Source organism: Ovis canadensis, chromosome 12, assembly GCF_042477335.2.
Source record: "Ovis canadensis isolate MfBH-ARS-UI-01 breed Bighorn chromosome 12, ARS-UI_OviCan_v2, whole genome shotgun sequence".
Classification (NCBI taxonomy): Eukaryota; Metazoa; Chordata; class Mammalia; order Artiodactyla; family Bovidae; genus Ovis; species Ovis canadensis.
In genome coordinates this window covers 60,888,197-60,908,958 of record NC_091256.1, presented here as the reverse complement: position 1 = coordinate 60,908,958, position 20,762 = coordinate 60,888,197, and the positions used below count along the sequence as shown (strand labels likewise).

At 61.4% G+C, this 20,762-nt stretch overlaps 2 protein-coding genes across 3 annotated transcripts; both read right to left on the bottom strand.

The window, feature by feature from the left end:
- Nucleotides 1-531: 531 nt before the first annotated feature.
- Nucleotides 532-15,777, bottom strand: PANK4 (pantothenate kinase 4 (inactive)). 2 transcript variants are annotated; one of them, XM_069544876.1, is made up of 19 exons: nucleotides 15,616-15,777; nucleotides 11,701-11,783; nucleotides 11,280-11,494; nucleotides 10,691-10,874; nucleotides 10,261-10,353; nucleotides 9,765-9,918; nucleotides 9,498-9,679; nucleotides 8,900-8,981; nucleotides 8,146-8,246; nucleotides 5,915-6,070; nucleotides 5,095-5,207; nucleotides 4,772-4,859; nucleotides 3,820-3,971; nucleotides 2,733-2,788; nucleotides 2,557-2,606; nucleotides 2,045-2,149; nucleotides 1,611-1,711; nucleotides 1,432-1,500; nucleotides 532-826 (listed from the first exon to the last, which is right to left on the bottom strand). In XM_069544876.1, exons 1-19 carry the CDS (start codon nucleotides 15,737-15,739, stop codon nucleotides 613-615), a joined length of 2,322 nt encoding a protein of 773 aa, XP_069400977.1. In that variant the 5' UTR covers nucleotides 15,740-15,777; the 3' UTR covers nucleotides 532-612. The 2 variants fall into 2 exon arrangements, with proteins under 2 accessions (XP_069400977.1, XP_069400978.1); XM_069544877.1 differs by having other exon boundaries at nucleotides 11,701-11,916; nucleotides 15,616-15,748.
- A 1,872-nt stretch (nucleotides 15,778-17,649) lies between these two features.
- Nucleotides 17,650-19,501, bottom strand: HES5 (hes family bHLH transcription factor 5). The gene is made up of 3 exons (XM_069544428.1): nucleotides 19,105-19,501; nucleotides 18,848-19,013; nucleotides 17,650-18,624 (listed from the first exon to the last, which is right to left on the bottom strand). The coding sequence occupies exons 1-3, from the start codon at nucleotides 19,342-19,344 to the stop codon at nucleotides 18,347-18,349; spliced, it is 684 nt and encodes a 227-aa protein (XP_069400529.1). The 5' UTR covers nucleotides 19,345-19,501; the 3' UTR covers nucleotides 17,650-18,346.
- Nucleotides 19,502-20,762: the final 1,261 nt, after the last annotated feature.

Below are 20,762 nucleotides of genomic sequence, written 5' to 3'. Positions count from 1 at the left end.
AGAGGTGCTCTGAGCAGAACGGACCCATCACCAAGCCCAAGGGCCCTCGAGGGTCCTCGAAGCCAGGGCCTCCTCTCAGTAGGCTCTTGAGTCAGGAGAGCTGCTCAGAGCCCAGTCTGTCCCTGGAGCCATGGAGGGCAGGCGTGGGGGGAGGTCTTCTCCAGACACTCTAGAGGCCACCTAGGGAGAGACCCCATTGCCAGGCTTCCCAGGAGGGTAGATGGGCCCCTGTCACAGGAAACAGCAAAGGCAGAGGCGCTCCGTTCTCACTCTGGAAACTCTATTTGCTGCGCCCCGACCTCGGCATCCTGTCAGAGGCGGATATGTATATATATTTATATATATATATGTATATATATATAAAAGATTATTTAACAGTTAAATAGATTCCAATACGAATGTCTCATGGGACAAAAGTTGTGTCTCCCACCACGAACACGGCAGCATTAAAGGAACACTGAGCCCAAGGCCATGAGCACTGGGCCCACCCCGGCGCACCCAGCTCCGAGTCACTGAAGCACAATATAAATATTTTGATTTGAACACGGTTCCCTGTTGCAGTCGAAATACATTCCTGACGCGTGACCAGCAGAGCAGCCCAGGGGCCGCGCCTCACTCAGCTGGGACCTCATACTTGAAGATGACGCTGAAGAGCTGGCCGCCCAGCCGCTCGGCCAGCCAGGAGTTCTTGATGACAGCCAGCTTGAGGCTCTCGCAGCACAGCGCCGCGTGGTAGTTGGTGTGGACAGCACGGCCCATGCCCTCGATGACCACCAGGTCGGCACCATGCTCCCGTACCAGCACGGCCAGCCCCTTGTCCAGGCGGCTTTGGGGAGGAAGGAGGCAGTGAGTGAGGTGAAGGCAGGGGCCTCGAGCCCTGCACTGAGTCACACCCCGCCTCCTGCCAAAGGCAGTGACCCTGAGCCCACCAACTTTGTGGGCCCTGAGTCCAGACTGCTCCCCAGACAACCAGCCAGGCAGCCGCCCTCCCAAGACCTGGGGATCAAGGCTTCAGGGACCCGCGGCAGCTGCACTTTCATTTCTACAAGGTGGCTTGTCCTGAAAACTGGGCCCTCATTATGCTTTTCTATTTACATAGGGTTTTATTGTTCCCCTCACCCAGGGAGGGATGAAGTCGACACTTGAGAGGCGTCACAAGAAGAGATGGAGAGGCTGACACCCAGAGCCCAGACATGTCACCTTTACATGGGTGGTGCCACCTTCTAGGAGTCCTGGAGGGAGAGCCCTACAGCCATTAACTGATTATCCGAGGGCGACTACCCCCGGTGGGGAGATGGCCCCGCCACTTACAGGGAGACAAAGGGCCCTTGCCCTCTCCGCCCACCCTCCCAGGTCCCCTGCCACCGGGCTGCAGCTGGCCCTGCTGACTTCTGCCGAGCCCAGGGGGCCTGGGAGTGGAGGGCCACCTACCTGAGGTCCAGGCATGGGGAGCTGGAGCCTGTCTGCACCAGCAGGAGCCTCTCTTCTCTGAGCGCCGAGCTGCCGAGCATAGGGGTTGGCACTGTGAGGTGACGCCCCAGGAAGCTGCCCCACTGCACCCCTGCCTCTGCCCCCTCGGGGTGCCGGGCCCAGCCTCCCACCCAACTTACTGGATGACGGGGTCCATGGCTGCAATGCGCTCAGCCACAATGAGGGACTCGCTGTAGGTCACGTCGTTCAAGGCGGGTCCCGAGTTGCACGCCAGGATGACCTGTGGCAGGACGCCCAGCTCTTTAGCAACCACGATGGTGCCGGGCCAGCCTGGGCTCACCTGCCCACCCCGCACCCCCCACCCCGGGGGTGCTGCTGGCCAAGAGCATGGCTTCTGGTGACCTCTCACGGCCTGGACAGCTCTCAGGTCAGGCTGACCAAGGTCAGGCTGACATAAGCCCTGGAACCCGACACATGGGGTCTCTTCCTCTCCTCCCGCCATGCCGCCACCTCCCTGGCACCTACCTGCGCACGGAGGAGCCCAGGGCAACGCCAACCCCACCGGGTGCAGGCGCGCAGGGCAAGGGTCCTGCCGCGTGGCCCCTACACTCACCTCCGTCCCTCTAGAGAGAAGCTCCCTGACAAAGGGGAAGACTCCCAAAATGACGTCTACTCCACTGTTATCTGCGAAAATTAAGGCACATTTGTGAGGGGGCCCCTGTAAGACAAAACCAGGACGTTCAGTTGGGAACAGGCGCGTCCAAGCGTTCCAGACACCTCCACAGTCCACTCCCCACGGCCGGGCAAGGGCTGCCAGGTCTGCCAGTGCCGGGGACATGGGGCAGCCCCAGCCTCTTCCAGAACAGCTGGCCTGAAGGACCTCTGAGCTGAGGCCAGCGACCTGATGTCTGTCCTGTGGGAGTCAGGCTTGGAGCAGGGAAGTCACCTTGTACTCCCAGCTTGGGGGTGGGGGGAGACTCTAGGGAGCCCTTGGCTTACCCCGGGTCCCCACCCTGGGCAGCTCTATGCCCATCCCCTGCACTGCCTCCCGTCCTGTGAACCCTGCTCAGCCCCCTGCCCCCAGGCCCCGAGGGCACAGGACAGAGGTATGGCAGCTCCGTGTACCTTCAGTCTCTGCAGCCATTTGCCATAGGAGTCCACGAGCCAGGGCCGCTCTGTGGGAACAGGGACGAGGTCACCCGCTGCCCGTTTCTCACCTGCCCCTGGCTTGGTTGGGACACGTGGCCCCCGCTACTCTCACCCGAGTCCCCGGACCAGAGGCGAGTCCCAGGTGCCCCTACCTTGCAGCTTCTTTTTTGCCTCCTCGAACCCAAACTGCGGGTCAGACTCAAGGACACTGCACAGGGAGGAAGACACAGTCACCCAAAGTCCAGACCTTAGCTTAGCCCTGACCTCAGCCCCCAATCTCAGCTCCCTGACTGTAGCCTCTGACCTCAGCTCCTCCCTGATCTTAGCCCCTGACCTCAGCCTCCCTGATCTTAGCCCAGACCTCAGCTTCCTGACCTTAGGCCCCAGACCTCAGCTTCCTGATCTCAGACCCAGAACTCAGCCCTGGCCCTCAGACCCCCAACCTCAGCCTCCCTGACCTTAGGCCCCAGACCTCAGCTCTCTGACGTCAGGCCCCCAACTTCAGCTTCCTGATTTTAGCCCCGACCTCAGCCCTGGCCCTCAGACCTCCAACCTCAGCCCTGGCTGCCCGTGGGCCCGAGCTGGATGAGCGCACGGTCACCATCACTGCTGCCACGTCTGCTGGGGAGAGGGAGGTGGTACAGGAACCTCCGTGCTGTGGCCGTAGACCAGGCCCTGAGCAGTGCCGGCCACCAGCCTCGCCCAAGGGGTGGCAGGGATGTGGGCACAGAGGGAGGCAGCGGCTCTCCAAGGAGCCCGGGTCCAGCAGCACCCACGGTTGGACCGGGTGAGGCCCCTGCATGGCAGTGCCGCTTCTGCAGAGATGGAGGTGAGCCCAGGGAAGGCAGTGAACGGGGGATGGGGGTCCTGGGAGGCGCACCCCGTGACCCAGGGCTGCTGAACTTGGTGAGGGACGTGCTTCCTCCACACACTCTGTACCACCTTCACCTACTCTACATGGCCAAATGTGGAGTTTCCCACTGAAAAAACTCCCACGCCTGCTCTCCTATGGATGGGAAGGCTGACCCCCGTGCCTGTCCCGTCCACTCCTGAGGCCACAGGTGTCCAGCAGGGCTTGAGCTGTACCCCATCTGCTGAGACCCACTGCTGGTGGACCAAGCTGAGCCAGCTGGGGCAGGGGTTGGGGCCACCCAGGGCCACACGGTGCCGAGGGACTGCGGCTCTGAGCCTGAGCTGGAAAGAGGGGGCGGGACAGGCCAGGGGCGGGGAGGCACCTACTCAGAGACAGCTTTTGCGCCCCAGTCAAAGACGTTGCCAGCCAGCAGCCCCTTCACCAAGGCCAGCTGCCTTTCCTCCCAGTCCAATGCGTCCAGGGCACTGACCACCCTCTGGAAACACTTCAGCGCCACACCATTGTCCTTCTGCTTCACCTGCGGGGAGACGCGCATGAAGACACGGGCCAGCCTCCCCCAGCCCCCCGCACCTTGCTGGGACCTGCAGGAATACCACCAACCGTGGGCCTGCCCTAGAGGACAGGAGACCAAACAAACCCAGGCCATGTTAGTTTAAAAATGGCACTGACTCACAACAATGGGGGTCAGCGCCAGGGGCGCTGGTGTTGGTGCAGGTTTCAACTGCACCCTGAGGGCTGAGGCCCAGGGGTGACTGTGCCATGGCCAAGGGCAGGGCAGAGCAGAGAAGAGCCAGGGCGGGGGCCCAGATCCTCATGGGCACTGCTGATCTGACCATGAAACCCTCAGCACCTAGATCCTGTCCCAGACCCCTGTGTGCTGGGGAGGGGTGGGGGGCAGAAGCCGGTGTGTCATGCTGGCCCTTGACCCCTCCCACTGCTCTGGGGCCGCCCACTGCTCCTGGGCATGTGGCCTCCTGGTCAAAGAGCCCAAGGAGGCCTCCAGGTCGCCCGCCAGGCCCTGGGAGGCTTGTCAGCAGGACAGACATCCTCAGGAACCAACTCTGAGCGTCCGGGCTGACCTCAGGAGGCACCATCGCCCACACCCATACCAGCTGCTTGTCAGACCCACAACTCTGCTCTGCTTAGGCGGTCACCATGCTGCCTGTGATCAATCCACAGCTGATGCTGCTGACAGGCCGCCCAGGGCTTCTAGGGGATGAGGCCTCACCAGGGCGACTCTAGGGTGCAGCCTGTCGCCAGGACTCCACACCTCCCCACAAACACGTACCCACTCACCCACGAGAAGGGAGTGCTTACCTTGGAATAGGGGTCTGGGAAGTTAAACTCATTCAGACAGTGCTCTCTCGTGTCCAGGAGGCTGCGCACAGTCAGGGTCCCGTAAGCACTGGGGACAGAGCCAGGTGGAAGGTGGCTGAGTGGGCTGGACAGCCAAGTACCTGCCCATCGTGCCCTCCACCCTCAGAGACATCCTCAAGGTGTCAGATGACAATGGGAGAAGCCCAGGAAGCCAGTGGGTGGTGAGGCTGAGTAGGCACCGGGCTGTGCTTAGGGCCCCCAAGTGTGGGGGAAGGGCACCCAGCTTCCGGAACCTGGCCTGGGCGGGTGCAGGGGCCACTCACAAGGGCTGGTGCCGCAGTGTCTGCAGCTTGTTCCAGTACTTCTGCCGGAACTTCTCGGCCCTCTCAGCTGCGTCCACAGAGCCTGGTTGGCTTGCCACAGCACGTTTTACGACCTATCAAGGACAGGGTGGCCAGTGGTGCTTAGGGCAGCCGCAAGCCCATGGATGGCAGGCTCACCGGCCTGCCATGGCAGCCACTGGGGTCTTCCCCTGCCATTTGGAAACGGGGTCGCCACTGCCCTGACCCAAAGCTCATGTTCATGTCCTCCGATACGATCCCTGGGGCCCACCAGCCACCAGCTCCCATCTGGCCAAGGGGATAGGCAATTCTGGACCATCTTCAGAGTCTGTGTGGGCAGGGTGGGACCCTCACTCTGAGGACAGATCCCATGGGCCTCTCTCAGGGGCTCCATGGAGAAAGAAGTGCTCCTAGAGGGGCTCTGTGGCCTTGAGACGTGACTAGCCTAGGTCCCGGGTCCAGCCCCTGCTGCTCCTGTGTCTCTGCAACCTGCCTGCCTTCTCAGGAAACATGGGCTGCCAGACGAGCCCAAGAGGATGAACTTCGCTGACACCGTGTCCCAACCAGATACAACGCAGAGCCACGTTTTTGAACTATAAACAATGCCGCAAATAAATGGCTCCTGGAAAAGTCCCTGTCCTTCACCTTGCCTCTCATGACCCCTTGGGAACCCGAGGTATTCAGAGATGGCCATGTTCAAAGGCCCACAGTCACCTTTCCTGATGGTTGGGTGTTTTACTCCTGGAGGGATGTCCAGCTCCGTCCCTATCCCTCACCCTACCCCACCTGCTCTGGTCCTCACCCCATCCAGGGCCTCCTCGAAGCAGGTGAGCCAGTACTTGCGGGCCAGGGCATCGTCCGTGAGGTCGACTGTGTCGGGCACATAGGAAGATGGGTCCAGAAGGAGAGGCAGGTTGACCAGTGGCCTCTCCAACCGGTCCATTTCTAGCAAGTCGAACTGGAAGGATGAAAAGCAGGTAGGTCCGTCAGCCATGTCTTTTCAGAAAAATCAAACCCCGCTCCTGCAAGTTCAAGAACCGGCTTCTCTGCTCAAAGAGAAGCTGTTCCGTGGTAAGTGGACAGCCCCGTTCCCCCCATCTCTGGGCCCCTCATGTCCTCTCTCAGGTGGGTGTCCCCTCCACTTGTCGGGCCTGAGCCTGACACCCTGACCTCCTGGACACCCTCTGTCTTCCTGCTGCACCCCATGTGCTGTGCTCTAAGTTCAGGACCCTGTGCACACAGCCACCTGTCTGGTCCTCACCTCTCCTACTGGGGGTGCCACTGCCACCATCCTCATTCCCTGCCCAGGGGGCCCGTCCTGCAGCTCCTGCCCAGAGCCAGTTCTCCAGCAAGGACACACTGCCCCCTCCCGAGGCCCCAGTGCCAAGCCACTGCTCCCACCATGCTCTGAGAGGGCCTGGACACTTGAGGCTGAGGCCAGTGTCATGGGAATGAAGGGTTCCATGTACTCGGCCCTGACCTCAGATGAGAACTGGGGCGGGCAGCCATTCCGAGGCCACAAGAGCGAGCTCAGGCTCCTCCGCCAGGTGCTCCCACAACCCTCCAGGGAGCTGCCCCAGAGAAGCGCTTCTGACCGGCCCACTAGTGGGTTGCGGCAGCAGGTGTGCTGGAGCCAGGGACAGTCGGGATGAGAAGAGTCACCCCATGAGGGAAGGACTGGTTTCGAGGATGCCCCTGAACATGTGTTCAGCAGAGTAAAAGCTGCTGTGTTCCCAAGGGGATCAAAGGTGGTGGCCTCCAGCTGGGCTGGCCTGCAAGGGCACCCCCACCTCCCTGATGGCTGGGAGCTCAGATCTGAGCTGGACCTCATCTAGGCTACGGATACTCAGAGAAGCGGCTCCAGGACACAGTGGGGATACCCACTCCCACCCGCAAGGCTGCAGGGAGCCCAGCACACCAGATGGGCACAGGTCCTGGAGGGTGACTGTGTGCACGTCAGGGCTGGCTGAAGGGTTTCTAGCCTTCCCACCTGCCCATTTAGTTTTGCAACCTGGAGAGCTGGGATCTGCACTGCCCACCCTCTGAGAATCAGAAACGGGGCCTGGAGGACGTTGGGCCTTCCTCTGAAAATCAGTCACAGCTCTGACCAGGCCTGGGCCTCACCACCCCTGCCCTAGGCACCTGAGCTCAGAAAGGACCCAGCTACCCTGCATGGCTGGGCTGGGTGTGAAGGACGCAGTGTGGAGCACAGGCCTTGGCTGGGAACCGGGGCTGCCGCGTGTGGGGGGTTCCCCCAGGAGAGGGACGTGGATGAGCACATTCTCACCATGTTTATGCCAACCTTTTAGAAACTGCATCCACAACTGAAACGCAATCTTCCCTCCAAACAGCCCACAGGCTTGACCTGAAGGAGGCGTCCCGACCCATGTGCCCAGACCCGGCTCCTGCAGGCTTGGCCTGTCCTCCTGCCCCACGTGGTTCTCACAACCGCTCCTGGGCTATTTGGGATGTGCTGTCAACAAGCCAGCAACAGCGTTCAAACAGTGCCCTGGGCCCGAGTGGGCCATATGGGACCACCCAGTCCCACCTGGAAGCCCCACTCCACATCAGCTCCATAGGCCTCAGCCCAAGGGAAGACTGAGCAACAGGCAGTATTTCCCAAGGACAGCAAGCTCTGCACACCCGGGACTGCCGTGGAACTGTCATGCAGAGAATATGACCTAAGAGAAGGGGCCCCGCTGGGTTTTCACTTGATTGTGCTGTAAACGGGCCAGAGCTCTGGGGAGAGATCCCCAGCCTCCCTATCTTTGCTCTGCAAACACGGAATGGACTGCATGGCTCTGGAGCTCCAGCTAAATGTCTGAAAAAGCTGAGATGTTATAGAAAGGAGGAAAGTCAGCCACAGGTACAAACCACTCTTCAACCCCCAGAGTATGTGGTTTGAGACCGGCTTGCACCAGGAAGGGGCAGGATTGAGCCTGGCTGCAGCAACACAGGGCCTCTCTTGGGGGACCACCGAGAGTCCACAGAGGTGGTGCACGTGGGACCCAAGGCCCCTGACTCCGTACTCACAGTGCCGCTCCTTGCCCGCTGGGTGGGGCAGAGCTCGGGCGATGAGCTCATGAGCCCAGAGCTGCCGGCGTAGTTTTCTCCCCAGCTGTACTGGTTTGGGTCTGCAGGACAAGAGACCCAGCGTCAGGGGGTGAGCAGCTCAGCAAGCTACAAGCCGGGGGTGGCTGGGCCACAGCTGGGAGGACCAGCCACTGAAGGTCTCCCTGGCGCCAGGCTGTTCTGTTGTGCTATTTCTCATGGGCTCAGAGACCTGGCAAGATAATCACTGAGACCTTTCCAAGCTTCTGAAAGGTCTCCCTGGTTATCTCATTTCACATAAGAAACTGGACTCAAGGACACAGTGAGGGTCAGCCCATGCCACTCTGATTGGTGCTGATCCCAAAGAAGCCTACCCTGTGCTTCTGGGGACAGAATCACACCTGCGATTCCTTCACATGTCCTTCAAAGAGGACAGACCGGAAGCACATCTCAACAGCTGGAGAGATGGTGGCAAGGGGCCAAAGGGTGCGGGAGGGCCAACGTCAGGTGTGTGGAGCCTCTGCATGAAGCCCACCATGCACGAGGACCCTGTGGGCTGATTATATGGCATCCACGTGAGTTGGTTTCCACTGGCTCCTCAGCGATCACAGGAAAGGTTCCTGCCACTGCTGGGAGGGGCCCATGAAGACCCTACATCCCACTCACAGCCTCCCCGAAACCTCCCCTTCTGGCATTGCCAGACAAGGGCCAGGACCCATAGCTGGGCTGCACTCACTGTCTTGCTCGGCTCCTTTGAGAAAGGCTCCGATGGCGCCCAGGTAGCCTTCGTGCCTCAGGAACAGCGCCTGGACCTCCCCCTGCCATAGAAACACCCCTGAAGCCAGCCTCGCACATGCAGCGCTTGGCCCAAGAACATACATCCACCTGAGGCAGGAGGCCTCCCTCCCAACACGGTGAAGGCTGCCCACAGTGCACTGGCCCCAGGGACTGTACGCACACATGGAATTTAAAAGCCCACCACCTAGAGCGTGTGGGGCATCTTCCACAAAAACAGACAGCCACCCAGTTTCCTGTGCTCACCAGGTATGACGTGCCCATAGTGCCCCAGCCTCAAAGCTCACCCAGAGCTCTCAGTGAGAGGCAGTCCCTGGACCTCACCCTTAGCAACAAGCCAAACTGAGGCGGCCACGGCGTCCCAAGCACAGGACGCCCAAAGCTAGAGGGTGGGAAGGGGCTGGGGGCCAGGGTTTGGGGCACTCAGTTTCTGGTCCTGCCTCGCTGCCCCCTCCCCTCAGGCCTGCTAGTTTTAGACACGATAGAGGGGAGGCTGGGCTGAGGGTGGGCAGAGCCGGGAAGGCAGCGGAGCCTGTTACCTTGGAGAAGAAGTTGATGCTGTAGGTGATGGTGCGCATGGTGACTGGATGACCGCGGATGAAAAAGCCGCCGAAGTACACACGGTCCAGGCAGTGGAGCCTGGCGTAGAGGCAGGCGAGCTGCCCGATGTCATTGCTGATCATGTGCAGCAGGCTCTTGGCCATGTCCTCCTTGGAGAACTCTGGGGGACGGAAGCAGTGCGCTGGGCAGGCAGCCGGGCGGGCGCTGTGCGCCACGGTGAGTGAGAGCAGGCGCGGGGCCAGTACCTTGGTCCGCGGTGGCAGACTTCCCGAAGCTGCTGGCGATGAGGTTGCCGCTTAGCCCCAGGGTCTCGTGGGCCCCTCCATAGATGTCCTGAACCAGCATGTCCACATTCGTGTGCTGGCCTCTGGAGGCCAGGTGTAGCAACTCATCAAACTTCTGGGGGACAGAGCAGATGGGGCTGTCAGGGACCGCAAGCTGGGGGAGCTCCCCTGCCAGCCCCACAGCATATGAAAGATGCCAGCAGCCAACCGGGGCCATCTCAAGACATGGCCCTGGGGGGGCAGGGCAGGGGGAGGTGGGCATCCTCTTTGGAGCACCCAGCCAGGTGATGCTGTGGCCACTCAGATGCCCATCCTCCTGAGACTAGTAACAGGAAGAGGCTAAGGAGAGAGCCACTTGCACACAACCCTCACCAAGCACAGGCCCTAACACCACAGCCTTCAGCCCTCTCCGGAGGGAACTGGAGCCAGAAGCATCCAACCCCAGTAGCCGAAATACCTTCGTCTTGGTGAGCAGAGCCCCAAGCCCCCAGAAGGTGCCGCCCCCTATGGAGCTGCCGCCAATCCACTCGAACCTGTCCTCCGTCTCCACCTGGTGCAGAACAAGGGCAGGCGCGTCAGCAAGCAGGCCCCCAGCCACTGGCCAGCAGGTCCTGAGGCCAGCGGACGTGGCGACTCGGGGTATCCCCTACCCAGGTGACAGCTTCTTGGAGGCCAAGTCTCGGGATGCTTGGCAGGCGCTCGTGGTGGAAGCAGAGCTGCCACCTCCCCACAGCCAGCCAGTGTCCAGCACTCTGCCTGTGGCCCATGAATACCAGAGCCAGCCCCAAGTATGCCCGTGTCCCTGTGCCCAGCACAGCTCTGACACACAGCCAGGGCTCGACACGCCACTGTGGAAGCCCCACCCTCTTCCACAAGCCAGGCCAAACCTTCACGATAGAGACCCCTGAGCCAATGTTGACCAGGAGATATGGGAAGATGTTGGGGTGGTTCGTCTGAAACCGGAACTCAGGGTCGGAGTCTTTCTGGTACACGAAGGCTTCGTGTGGGATGTTCTTCAGCACAAAGTTGCAGCCCTTGATCAGGCAGGTCATCACATCCTCCTTGTCAACCCTGAGAACGAAGGGCCCGCTCACTGGAGCTGGTGTGCCCATGGACCCCAGAGCCTCCATCCAGTGGGCCAGGGAGCCTCATGTCACCACTGGAGCGGGCAGACTCGGTCTCGGGGTTCCCCTCTCTTCCTTTCAGCCCTCGCCCCGCCCCGTGCAGTTCCCTTCCTGACGTTTGGCCACCCAAATCCCACTGCAGCTGGCCCAGAGCCTGAGCTCAGACCCATGGCCCCCTGGTAGCTCCCCAAAGTCTCACTGTGGTTATGGGGCCTCAGGAATCCCCAGAGCAGGGAGGAGTGGGTGTATAGCAGCTGGGCCACTGCGGTCACTACTTCAGGGCCCGACCCATGAGCCGAGGCCAACCAGCCTCCGAGCTCTCATTGCACCCCATCCCAAGGTCCACACTTACTTCAGCTGCAGCTTTTCTTCGATGAGGTCTTTGAACTTGTATGCCCCACCCCCAGTCGCCTGGATGACCTTGGTCTCAGTGTTGACGAGGTGGTCTTTAATGAAGTCCAGGCAGGCTTCTATGTAGGTGTTTTCGAACTTTACAAAGTGCAGCCTGGCGGTTACCTCCTCTTGGACGGAGATCTCATAGGGTGGCTCGTGGTCCTGCTCTGTGTCCTGGGGAGAAGTTGGGGGACCGCGTGTGTGCACTGCCTTGGGGAGGGGGCAACGCTGAGACCCAGCCCCAAGCACCCACAGCAGTGCCAACGCAGGTGGGAGCCAGGGGCATGAGCGGGGGCAGAAGGGGAGCTAAGCTAGGAGGCACAGAAGGGTGTCAGCATTCAGCAGTGCCAGGGCCTGCCCAGGCCTCTCCCAGAGCTCACCTTGCCCGAGTGGTCGAAGGACCGCACCTTGGCGACTTTGTGCTGCACGGTGGAGTAGTAGGCCAGCTTAGTCAGTGACCCGCCTGCGGGGGAGACACGGACGTGGCAGATTCAGGAGCGGCTGGAAGGGACCTGAGGCTGCCCCTCCACAGGCCCTCCTCTGCCAGACCCGGGTCCTGCCCACGAGGTGTTTGGTGCTACTTGAACTTGAAAAGCCTGCAGGGCACCAAACAGAGGAAGGGAGTGAACTGTGAGACCCCAACCCTTTGCCTTCCTTGAAAAGAAAGGTCTGTTCTTCCTCGGAGCCCAGCTTTAGTGGAAACTGTCTCTCCTCGAGGAGCAAAGAGACAGGGCTGCTTCTGGGTGACCTCGGTGACTGCTGGTGGTTTAGGAAAATTTGGCACACTTGACAGTCCAGGGAGAAGCGGTGGAGGAGGCGCTAAAAGGAGCATTTCTCAGGGTGGCCAGGTGGGGGAGGAGCTGTTTTCACCAGGAGCATGGAAGGAAGGGTCCCGGGAGCAGCGGCCCGAGGCCTGGGCTCCCGGGGAGATCGGCAGCAGGGCTCGCTAACGCCCCAGCACGTAACTGACAACGCAGCATCAGGAAGCAGATGAGGCCTTTGGGCACGTTAAAGAGATGCCCAGAGTGGTCCTTTCCAGAGTCAGAGAGGAGGCATCAGGGAGGCTCCAGGTGATGCAGGGCTGTGAGAGCAGCCAACCACACACAGAGTAGAGAGAGGCAAAGGCTCAGCTCTGCAAAGCGACTCCGGAACAAACTGCTTCTCAGAAGCCCTGACAAAAATGAGGAGGAAGCCCTCATCGTGAGAGGAAGGTTAAAATCATCAACAACCATTGTTTTGTGACACAACACCAAGGGAGCATACAGGAAATGCTCAAGTCACAACACGCATCTGGAAACGCCTCTGTACCCGAGGGCCACGGCTCTCCCAGGTAACAAAAGTCAAAGCCCCATTTCTGAGACCAAGCGCACTGTCCTGGTCGGAGCTGCTCGCATGGCAGCGGGGACAGGGCCTCTAGAGACATTCTGTGAGCCAGCCTCATCAGGCACGGAGGGGCCTACATCCAGTTACTGAATCCACTGTCCTGGGCTTGCTCCCATCCCGAGGCTATGAGCTTAAGACAGAACTTGGCTTTAAGCCTCCTTATCCCTTTTTGCCTGCCCCCAATCCCAGCTTGGCCTGCAGCACCTTTCACTGAAATGCCTGTTGCGGGATTCACCTCTGTGAACAAATCCTTTCCTAAAAAGAGGCAATACAGGACCTCCCTGGAGGTCCAGTGGTTAAGACTGCTCCACCCTGGTTCAGTCGATCCCTGATTGGGGAACTAAGATACTACATGCCATGTGGCGTGGCCAAAAAACCCCCACACGCACCAGCAAACGCAAAGGGATGAAGACCTATTTGACAAGCTCATCAGAAGTTACTATCAACAAACACTCTGGTCACAGAAATCCAACTGCAGATGGTGTGTTCTCCAGGTCAGCTACAAATCACGACCATGACTGTGATGGTTTGTGGAGGGCCCTGGGGCTTGGTTAGCTGGGTTCTGTGCACTGTACATCATGTGCACCAAGTGGGAGAAGCCTGGCCCTGCCCAGACTTGTCACCCAGCCCCGCTGAGCAGCAGAAGGGGTCAGCAGTGTGGGCGCAGCCTTTGCTCTGTCTGAGCCCAGATGTGCTCACAGGGCAGCATGCAGGAGCCTACGGGGACCAGATCCCGTCTGCTCTCAGGTCCCCTGGGGTTAGAGTGCACGTCAACTGTCCTCCCCCCGGCTCCACACGCCACACCAGACAAGGGCAGTGACCAGGTACACCCATACAGCACTGTGCTCTCTGGTGGACACCGTGGGCTCTCCAGGCCTCCCGCCCCCCACCCTTGGGGCCCATAGCATCCTGACTGATGAGAGGAACCTGAGCCAAGACCTGTTCATCCAGATCCCTGGGGGCCTGGCGTGCAGCAGTCCCTCCTCTCTAGGCATCCAGGGGTGCAGGACACTGCTGTGTACATTCCCGCCCTGCGGCCCCTTCCACTTCACCCAAGGAACCCTCCCCCCGCCCAGGAGAAACCTGGAGTCAGAGCTTCCCTGGTGGCACAGTGGATAAGAATCCATGTCTAGGAGACACAGGTTCGGTCCCTGGTCTGGGAAGACCCCATGTGCCAAAGAGCAACTCAGCCCGTGAGCCACCATGACTGAGCTGGCCCTCTGCAGTGAGCTGCAACTAACTACTGAAGCCTGAGCACCCCAGAGCCCATGCTCTGGAACAAGGAAAGTCACTACACCTGCAACTAGAGAAAGTCCGTGCAACACAGACTGAGTGCAGCCAAAACTAAAAAACAAAACAAAACAAAAACATGGCTTCAAATCAGCTTCAAGTATGTGTTGATAAAGCCTCCCTGAGCCTTTTGAAGCAGGGACTCCACCAGCAGACGGGGGTGCCCCACCAGAGAGGAAGGGGCTCTCTGAGGACCCTGCAGCTGAGCCCTCCTGGACGGAGAGGCTTGGGAAGGGGAGACAAAAGGGAGAGCCTACTTGTAAACCGAACACTGACAAGCACTCTGGCTTTGCAGATTCCTGGTTGAGGACCACTGCCCAAGTGGTCCTTCACCAGCTAGCTGCACTAGTAAAAGTCAGTCCTTACTAGCAATGAACATGTCCTTACCAGACAAAGAGGACCCGGACCGGAGGCAGGGGGGCAGGAATGGCGGACTTCAGAGAGGAAATAAATACAAACACTGGAAACATCCCTTTGGGTCTGCCAAGGAACCTTGATTAGGGAGGACAGGCAGGCACTCCTCCCTTCGCAGAGACAAGCTGGGGCCACACCAAACAATCGAGGTAAGACTTGTGGCCAGGAACTTTTTGGGAGCATTTCAGAAACCAGTTAGGTGCAGACTGGCTGGAGCAGAACTCCCAGAGCTGGGGCAGCAGCACCAAGTCTAGAAGCTCAGAGCACAGGGCCAGTGGATTGGGGTCACCTCCGGAGTGAGCAGGGTTCAGAGGACAGCGGTAGGGCTCACTCGAGCCCCCAAGCTGTGCCTCCGCTCACCGTCTTCCAGCCCAACGTCCAGCAGGGCACCGTTCTGGCAAGTCTCCCCCAAGGAGGACGAGCTCCCGCTCACAGAGCTGCCCATGCCCGCCCTCTGGCAGGCTCCGCCCGGCCTCGCGCTTTGCAGGTTGGGACTCAAGGCGCTCCCCACTTCCCTGGATGCCCCCCATCCAAGCCCCTGATTCCAGGGACTCCCAAAGACGGGGGGGCGGGGCGGCCCAATCCCTCCGGGGAGAATCGCAAAGTCTGTCCCAGCGTTTACAGCGCGGCCATGCCTGGCCAGGCGCGTGGGGGTCCCGGGCGCTCAGGCTGAAGCCCGGACTGGCCACTGACCAGCCGAGTCTCCGCGCCTCAGCGACCATATCTAAGAAATCGGTCGTCGGCAGGCGTCAGCGAGTCGGGGAGGGAAGAGGGCCCCGTGGGGGCGGGTCCTCCAAAACCCTGGCCCCAGATACTGGGTCCCAGACCTCCCGCCAGTGGGGAGACGCCCCGCGAGGCGGCCGAACCCCACCCCACCCCGTCTCCGAGGCAGAGTGCCAGAGCGGCCGCCCGGCTGCTTCTCCCTCAGAACTGCGAGCCCCGGCATGCCCTGCTCCGGCCACGCGGCGCCTGCTGGGAGCTGCAGTCCGGTCGCGGCGGCAAGGGCGCGCGCGCTGGCAGCCCACAGACTACAAGGACCGATAGGCTGTACGCGCCGGCCGCCGCAGACCACAAGGCCCGACAGGCCGTGCGGCACCAGCGGCCCGCGCCCCGCCCTTCGTCCTTGCCGCCACCCCGGCCTGCCGGCCCCGCCGCCCGCGCCCACGCCTGCCCACGCCGCCCTGCTCCCTGTGCCAGCCCGCGGCGACCTATGTCTATGGCGAAGCGCTTGGCGTTCTCCAGGTTGCGGAAGATCTCGTCGGGGGGGAGCGTGATGCTCTTGTCCAGGCTGTCCCCGCTGCTCCCGCTGCCGCTCGCTCCACATTCCGCCATTTTGAAAGTGCCCGGCCAGCCTCATCAGCCATGGAGATATATGCGCATATATTTGACTGCTAAACGCCTCCCGCGCATAGATTATGCTAATGAGCGTCCGCGCCGGCCCCGCCCCTTCCGCCGCTGCAGCCGAAGTGAAGGCTGGAGGGAGGACACAGGCGGGCGGGCGCGGGTCTTAAGAGCGAAGACAGCGAGGCAACTGAATGCAGAACCTCTGGGCTGTCGTCGTCTTCGTCCTTTCACTGAGCTAGCCGGCTGCTCACCTCGTGTGATATGAACTAGTGCAAAGAGGGCACCTGGGACGTGCAGACCACCAGAGAGACCAACTCCACGCGAAGGCGCTTGTGACCCCACCAGACTGGTTCCCTAGGAGCACAGGCCCGTCTCTGCCAAAAATCCCATGCAAACGGGGAGAGTTTGGTACCTTGCTCTCTGGGAGCCCCTCCCCCACCCCCCGGGGTGGGAGATACCCTTGCAGCTGGGCAAGTGTGTTTTGATGGCGAGATCCTCAGAGTGCAGGGGAAAGCATCTTCCTCGTGAAAGATGGAGTCTGTGGGAGTTTGCAGGGAACAAGCTGAGAAAGCTCCCAGATGGTGTTGGGGACAGACTTCAGGGCCCATCTCTGGAAACTCTGGAAGGCTTGGAGACTCTTAAGGGAAGTGTACCCGTAAAGACAGTGGCAGCTTTGCGAAAGAGCCCAGTGTTGGAAGCAGACAGTGTGCCAGGTCCCTTTGGCACCTGCCTCCTAGGTGCCAAACTCCTGGGCCAGTTACTTTGGATTTCGACCTCAGCCTCTGTCTGAGCATGCCACTGGCTGCCTGGCAAGGCCCATTGGAACACAGACCTGTGAGCAGCACAGACTCAGAGCTCCAGGGTGATTCAGGCAGGGATTCAGGAGAGGGAGGCAGCCTTGCAGGCTGGCCTGGCCACCAGGCTGGCCTGGAAGCACAACCAAGGGGACGGTCCAACCATGTGTCTGGCACACAATAAACGTGTGAGTGTGGGAGGGACTGCTCCCAGGGCTCAGCAGGGACCCAAGGGCAGAGCAGCACTGTGCTCGTCTGGAAGGGGTGCTGTGGACCTCCCCTCCAGAGTGGACAGAAAGGTCTGGAAGGCGGGGCCAAGAGAGGTGCTGAGGAGAAAGGAGGGCCGGCTGGCTTCAGTGCTTCTGGGTCTCTGCAGACTCAACCAATACCCCGTGCCTGCCTAAAAATAGACGGCTGCCCTTTCTGAGGCGAGGGCTGGCCCTCCTGTTGCCAGCACTGCCTGTCTCAGCCCTGGTGAGCGGTCAACCTGCAGGGAGGCAGGCCGGCCACCTCTGGGCTGGCCAGGAAGGTGCCCCAGGGGCTGATCCAGGGAAAGGGGCTCCAGGTGTGCGGGGAGGATCGTGGAGGGGAATGTCTCTCGTTTTTGGCACAACTAAACCCCTTTGCAGCGAGAGTGCTGCAGGCTGGGGGGTCCCTCTTAGCACTCCACTCCCACCCTCACCTGCAGGGAACTAGTGAGAGGTCTAAGGCAGGAACCCAGGTGCCCCCCCACGCCCCCCTTACTGCACAAGGGGACCCAAGGTGTTCAGAGACCCTCTCCCCTCCAGCCTGCCTTTCCCTTGCTTCCCTGCCTCTCAGTCACTTCCTGCCCCACCTACTTGTCCCCTCACTCCTCATTCCCAGCTTCTCTTCCCTCCCTGCTGGTCAACCCTGCTTCCTAGCACCCCTGCTTCTCCTCTGCTTCCCCTCCTCCCTTCCTCCTCAGCTGGAGCCCAGCCCTTCTTCAGATGTCCAGAGGGTCATTAGCAAGGACAGCGCCCACCTGTGGCTGCATATATCACAGTAGTGTCTGCTCCCCTTCATCCCTGCCAACCCGCCTGCCTGGTGGCTGCCAAGGACATGTGTGAGGCACAGAGACAGATCGCGAGGGGGCTGAACAGTCAGATTTTATTATCAGTTTTCAGAGCAGTCCTGTGGTTCCCACATGACCAAGAGTTCAAATTCTGAGTACAAAGTCATGCCCACGTGCACCCACCCACATGGAAATCCTTTAAGGATCATGGCGGAGACCCCCACCCGCCCCACACAGCCCACTGTGAGCCCCGACCAGACAACCAAGCAGATGTAGGGCCTTTTGGCCTGGCTCTGCCCAGCCCCACACCCATCCTGGCTGACGCTCTCCTTCCTATGAGGATACACCTTGAGTTCCGCCTTCACAAAAGGCAAATGCGGCCCGGCAGCACCGGATCTGAGAAAGCCCTCTACGCACAGCTCGGGCGCCCGCCGGCTGGCCGAGCCCCGCCATCTACAAATATCATAGAACCCCGGCAGCAGGGACTTCCCAGAAGTCACTTGCTGAAATGCAAACATAGAACAACCCCATAGGGTCAGACATTTGGCAGAAGACGGGCCCGATTGTCCTAAATGACAAGGACTCTGCACACATTCTCTGAGAATGACTCTCCTGCTGGCCGGCCAGCCTGGAGAGAGAGAGCCTTCCGGAGAAGGGGTGCATCCAAGCCTGAGGCCGCACAGCCGATGGGAAGGCTCTTCCCCCGCCAGAGGAACGCCCCGGCACTCTTGTCCTGGGGGCTGGGCGGCCGCCTGCGGGTCTCGCCGGTCACCAAGGCCGCCAGAGGCCACAGGCGGGCTGTCGCGCAACGGCAGCAGCGGCGGCCTTGGCCGGGGCAGGCGCGGGCGCGGGGCTGGGCGCCTTGGGCTCCTTGGCGGGCGCGGCGGTTGCGGCCGGGGGTCGCTGGAAATGGTACAGCAGCTTCATCTGCGTGTCGCTGGCCGCGTGCAGCGTCAGGAACTGCACGGCCTCCTGCAGGCACCACGAGTAGCCTTCGCTGTAGTCCTGGTGCAAGCTCTTGGGGCCGGCGGCGGCGGCGGCGAAGGCTGCGGGGAGCGGGGACCGCGGTGAGCGGGGGCCGGGGCCCGGGGACAGCCGTGAGCAGGGACCGCGGTGAGCCGGGGCGCGGGGAGCGGGCGTAGAGGGCAACGGGGCAGGGGGCGCAGGGAGGGGGCAGCGGTGAGCGGGGCGCGGGTGAACAGGGTCAGGGAGCGCGGGGCGGCGGTGAGCCGGTCGCGCGGCCGGACTCCTGGACGCAGGGCGGCTCACCTTTGCTGTGTTTCAGGTAACTGACGGCCATCTCCAGGATGTCGGCCTTCTCCAGCTTGGAGTTGGGCTGGTGGCGCGCGAACTCCTGCTCCAGCAGCAGCTTCAACTGCTCGATGCTGCTGTTGATGCGGTCGCGGCGCATCTTTTCCACCACCGGTTTCCGCAGCTGCAGGCAGGAGGAGGGGGCGTCAGCCGGGCTCGGGCCCCGCCGGCGCAGGGGCCGCGGGGACCGCGCGCCAGACCGGCCGCGCACTTACTCGGTTTTTCTCTTTGGGGCTGAGCAGCTCCACGGCCACGGTGCTGGGAGCCATGCCTGGCGCTGGGAGAGGCGAGGCGGCAAGGCGGCAGGGAGCGGAGCTGGCGCGTCCCGGGCTGGCGCGGACCCCGGCCCCTATATAGGCACGGGCGGCGGGCTGGCGCCTGGGGCCCGGGTGCCGCGGCCGTTCCCACACTCCGCGGCCAATGACGGCGCGGGCCGCACAAAGGCGCCGGCCCATTAGCGCACGCTAAATTGCCTGTGAATTGGCGCGGGCACAATGGGCGCTCCCCGAGGAGCAGGTGGGCCGCGCGGCACAATGTCCGGGCTGTGGGAACGCGCTCGCCCTCATTAGCATCCCGGGGCCTGATGCTGGGAGCCCCGCGCCTCAATATGCTGCCTTTTCCCAGGCCGCAGGGACGAGGGCGGGGGGCAGGAAGGAGCGGCGCCCTCCCCGCCCCTCGCCTCCACAGCCCCCTTCTCTCCCTACTGCCCCCTCCCCAGCGACTCCGCGCTGCTGGCTTGCAGAGGACAGGAGCGTGGATAGGGAGAGAGCTCTAGAATGTACAAGTGCGGCAGCTTCCAGAGGGCTGGACACCCTCCCAAGCAGGGACTTGCTGCCCTCAGGGGAGGGGGAATGGAGGAAGCAGACACAGCCACCTCCCTCTGCTCAGGTGGAAGAGGGGCTCTCATTATCAGACCTACTGGCGTATGTGGCAAGTCCCCAGGTTGTCACCTGGGACATATGACTCAAGAGCTGGGAAATGGGCTGCTGCGCCTCCTAGGCTGGGCTTTGGGTAGCTTCAGGGAGCCAGAGTCCCTGAGATGCCTTCCAAGAGCTTCTGCGCCCCCTCCTCTGGGGAGCTAAAGCTTATCAGGCTGTAGCATCTGGGGTGCTCTGAACCAACAGGTGGCCGCCATGGCCCCACCCCACCCCCATCTGGCTGGCGGTCACAGTGGCTCCAGGCATGCTCCTTACAGGTGTGTGGTCACTGCTCCCATGGGACAGGGGGGAAAGCCTCAGCCACATGCTGTCCTATTTCAGCCCTATGGGCACCTGTAAGGTCTGCTGTCCTTAAGCATTTTCCCAGTGGTGGGGAAGGGGTGCCAGGAGGCAGACATGAGGCCCCTGCCTGGAGCGCACACGAATGCTGTACCAGCTCAGCCCCACTAGCGGAACCGCTGATTCTGGTCAGCCCAGCTGAGGGCCAGTGATGACTTGGGGGCCAGCCCTACCCTGGGTCCCTAGGGGAGTGGCTGCTTGGAGCACCTCCACCCAGAACAGTCACTGTCCTCTGATTCTCTGCAGCCAGGAATCCCATTCTGTAGGGACTGAGCGAGGGAGTGGGGCTGGGGCTGCCTTCTAGGGGCAGGGCAGGATTCAGGAAGGTCCAAGGGGGAGCAGGGCTTCAGCCCTGGGAGCCAGCAGTTGGCATCAGGGCGCATTAGCTGGAGTTCAAGTCCAGGAGCACAGTTCCCTGGACAGCAGCCACCTCTGAGTGCGGCTGGGAATCACAGGGGCCTAACAAAGTTCTTGGCAGGGACTCGCAGCTTGGAGTGGCCTGCTTGGTGGACCTGCTCAAGAAGTCCATAGCACAGGAAGCCTTTGGTGACTCAGAGAGGGGCCTATCCAGGAAGCAGGAAGATAGTGGGCAAGCT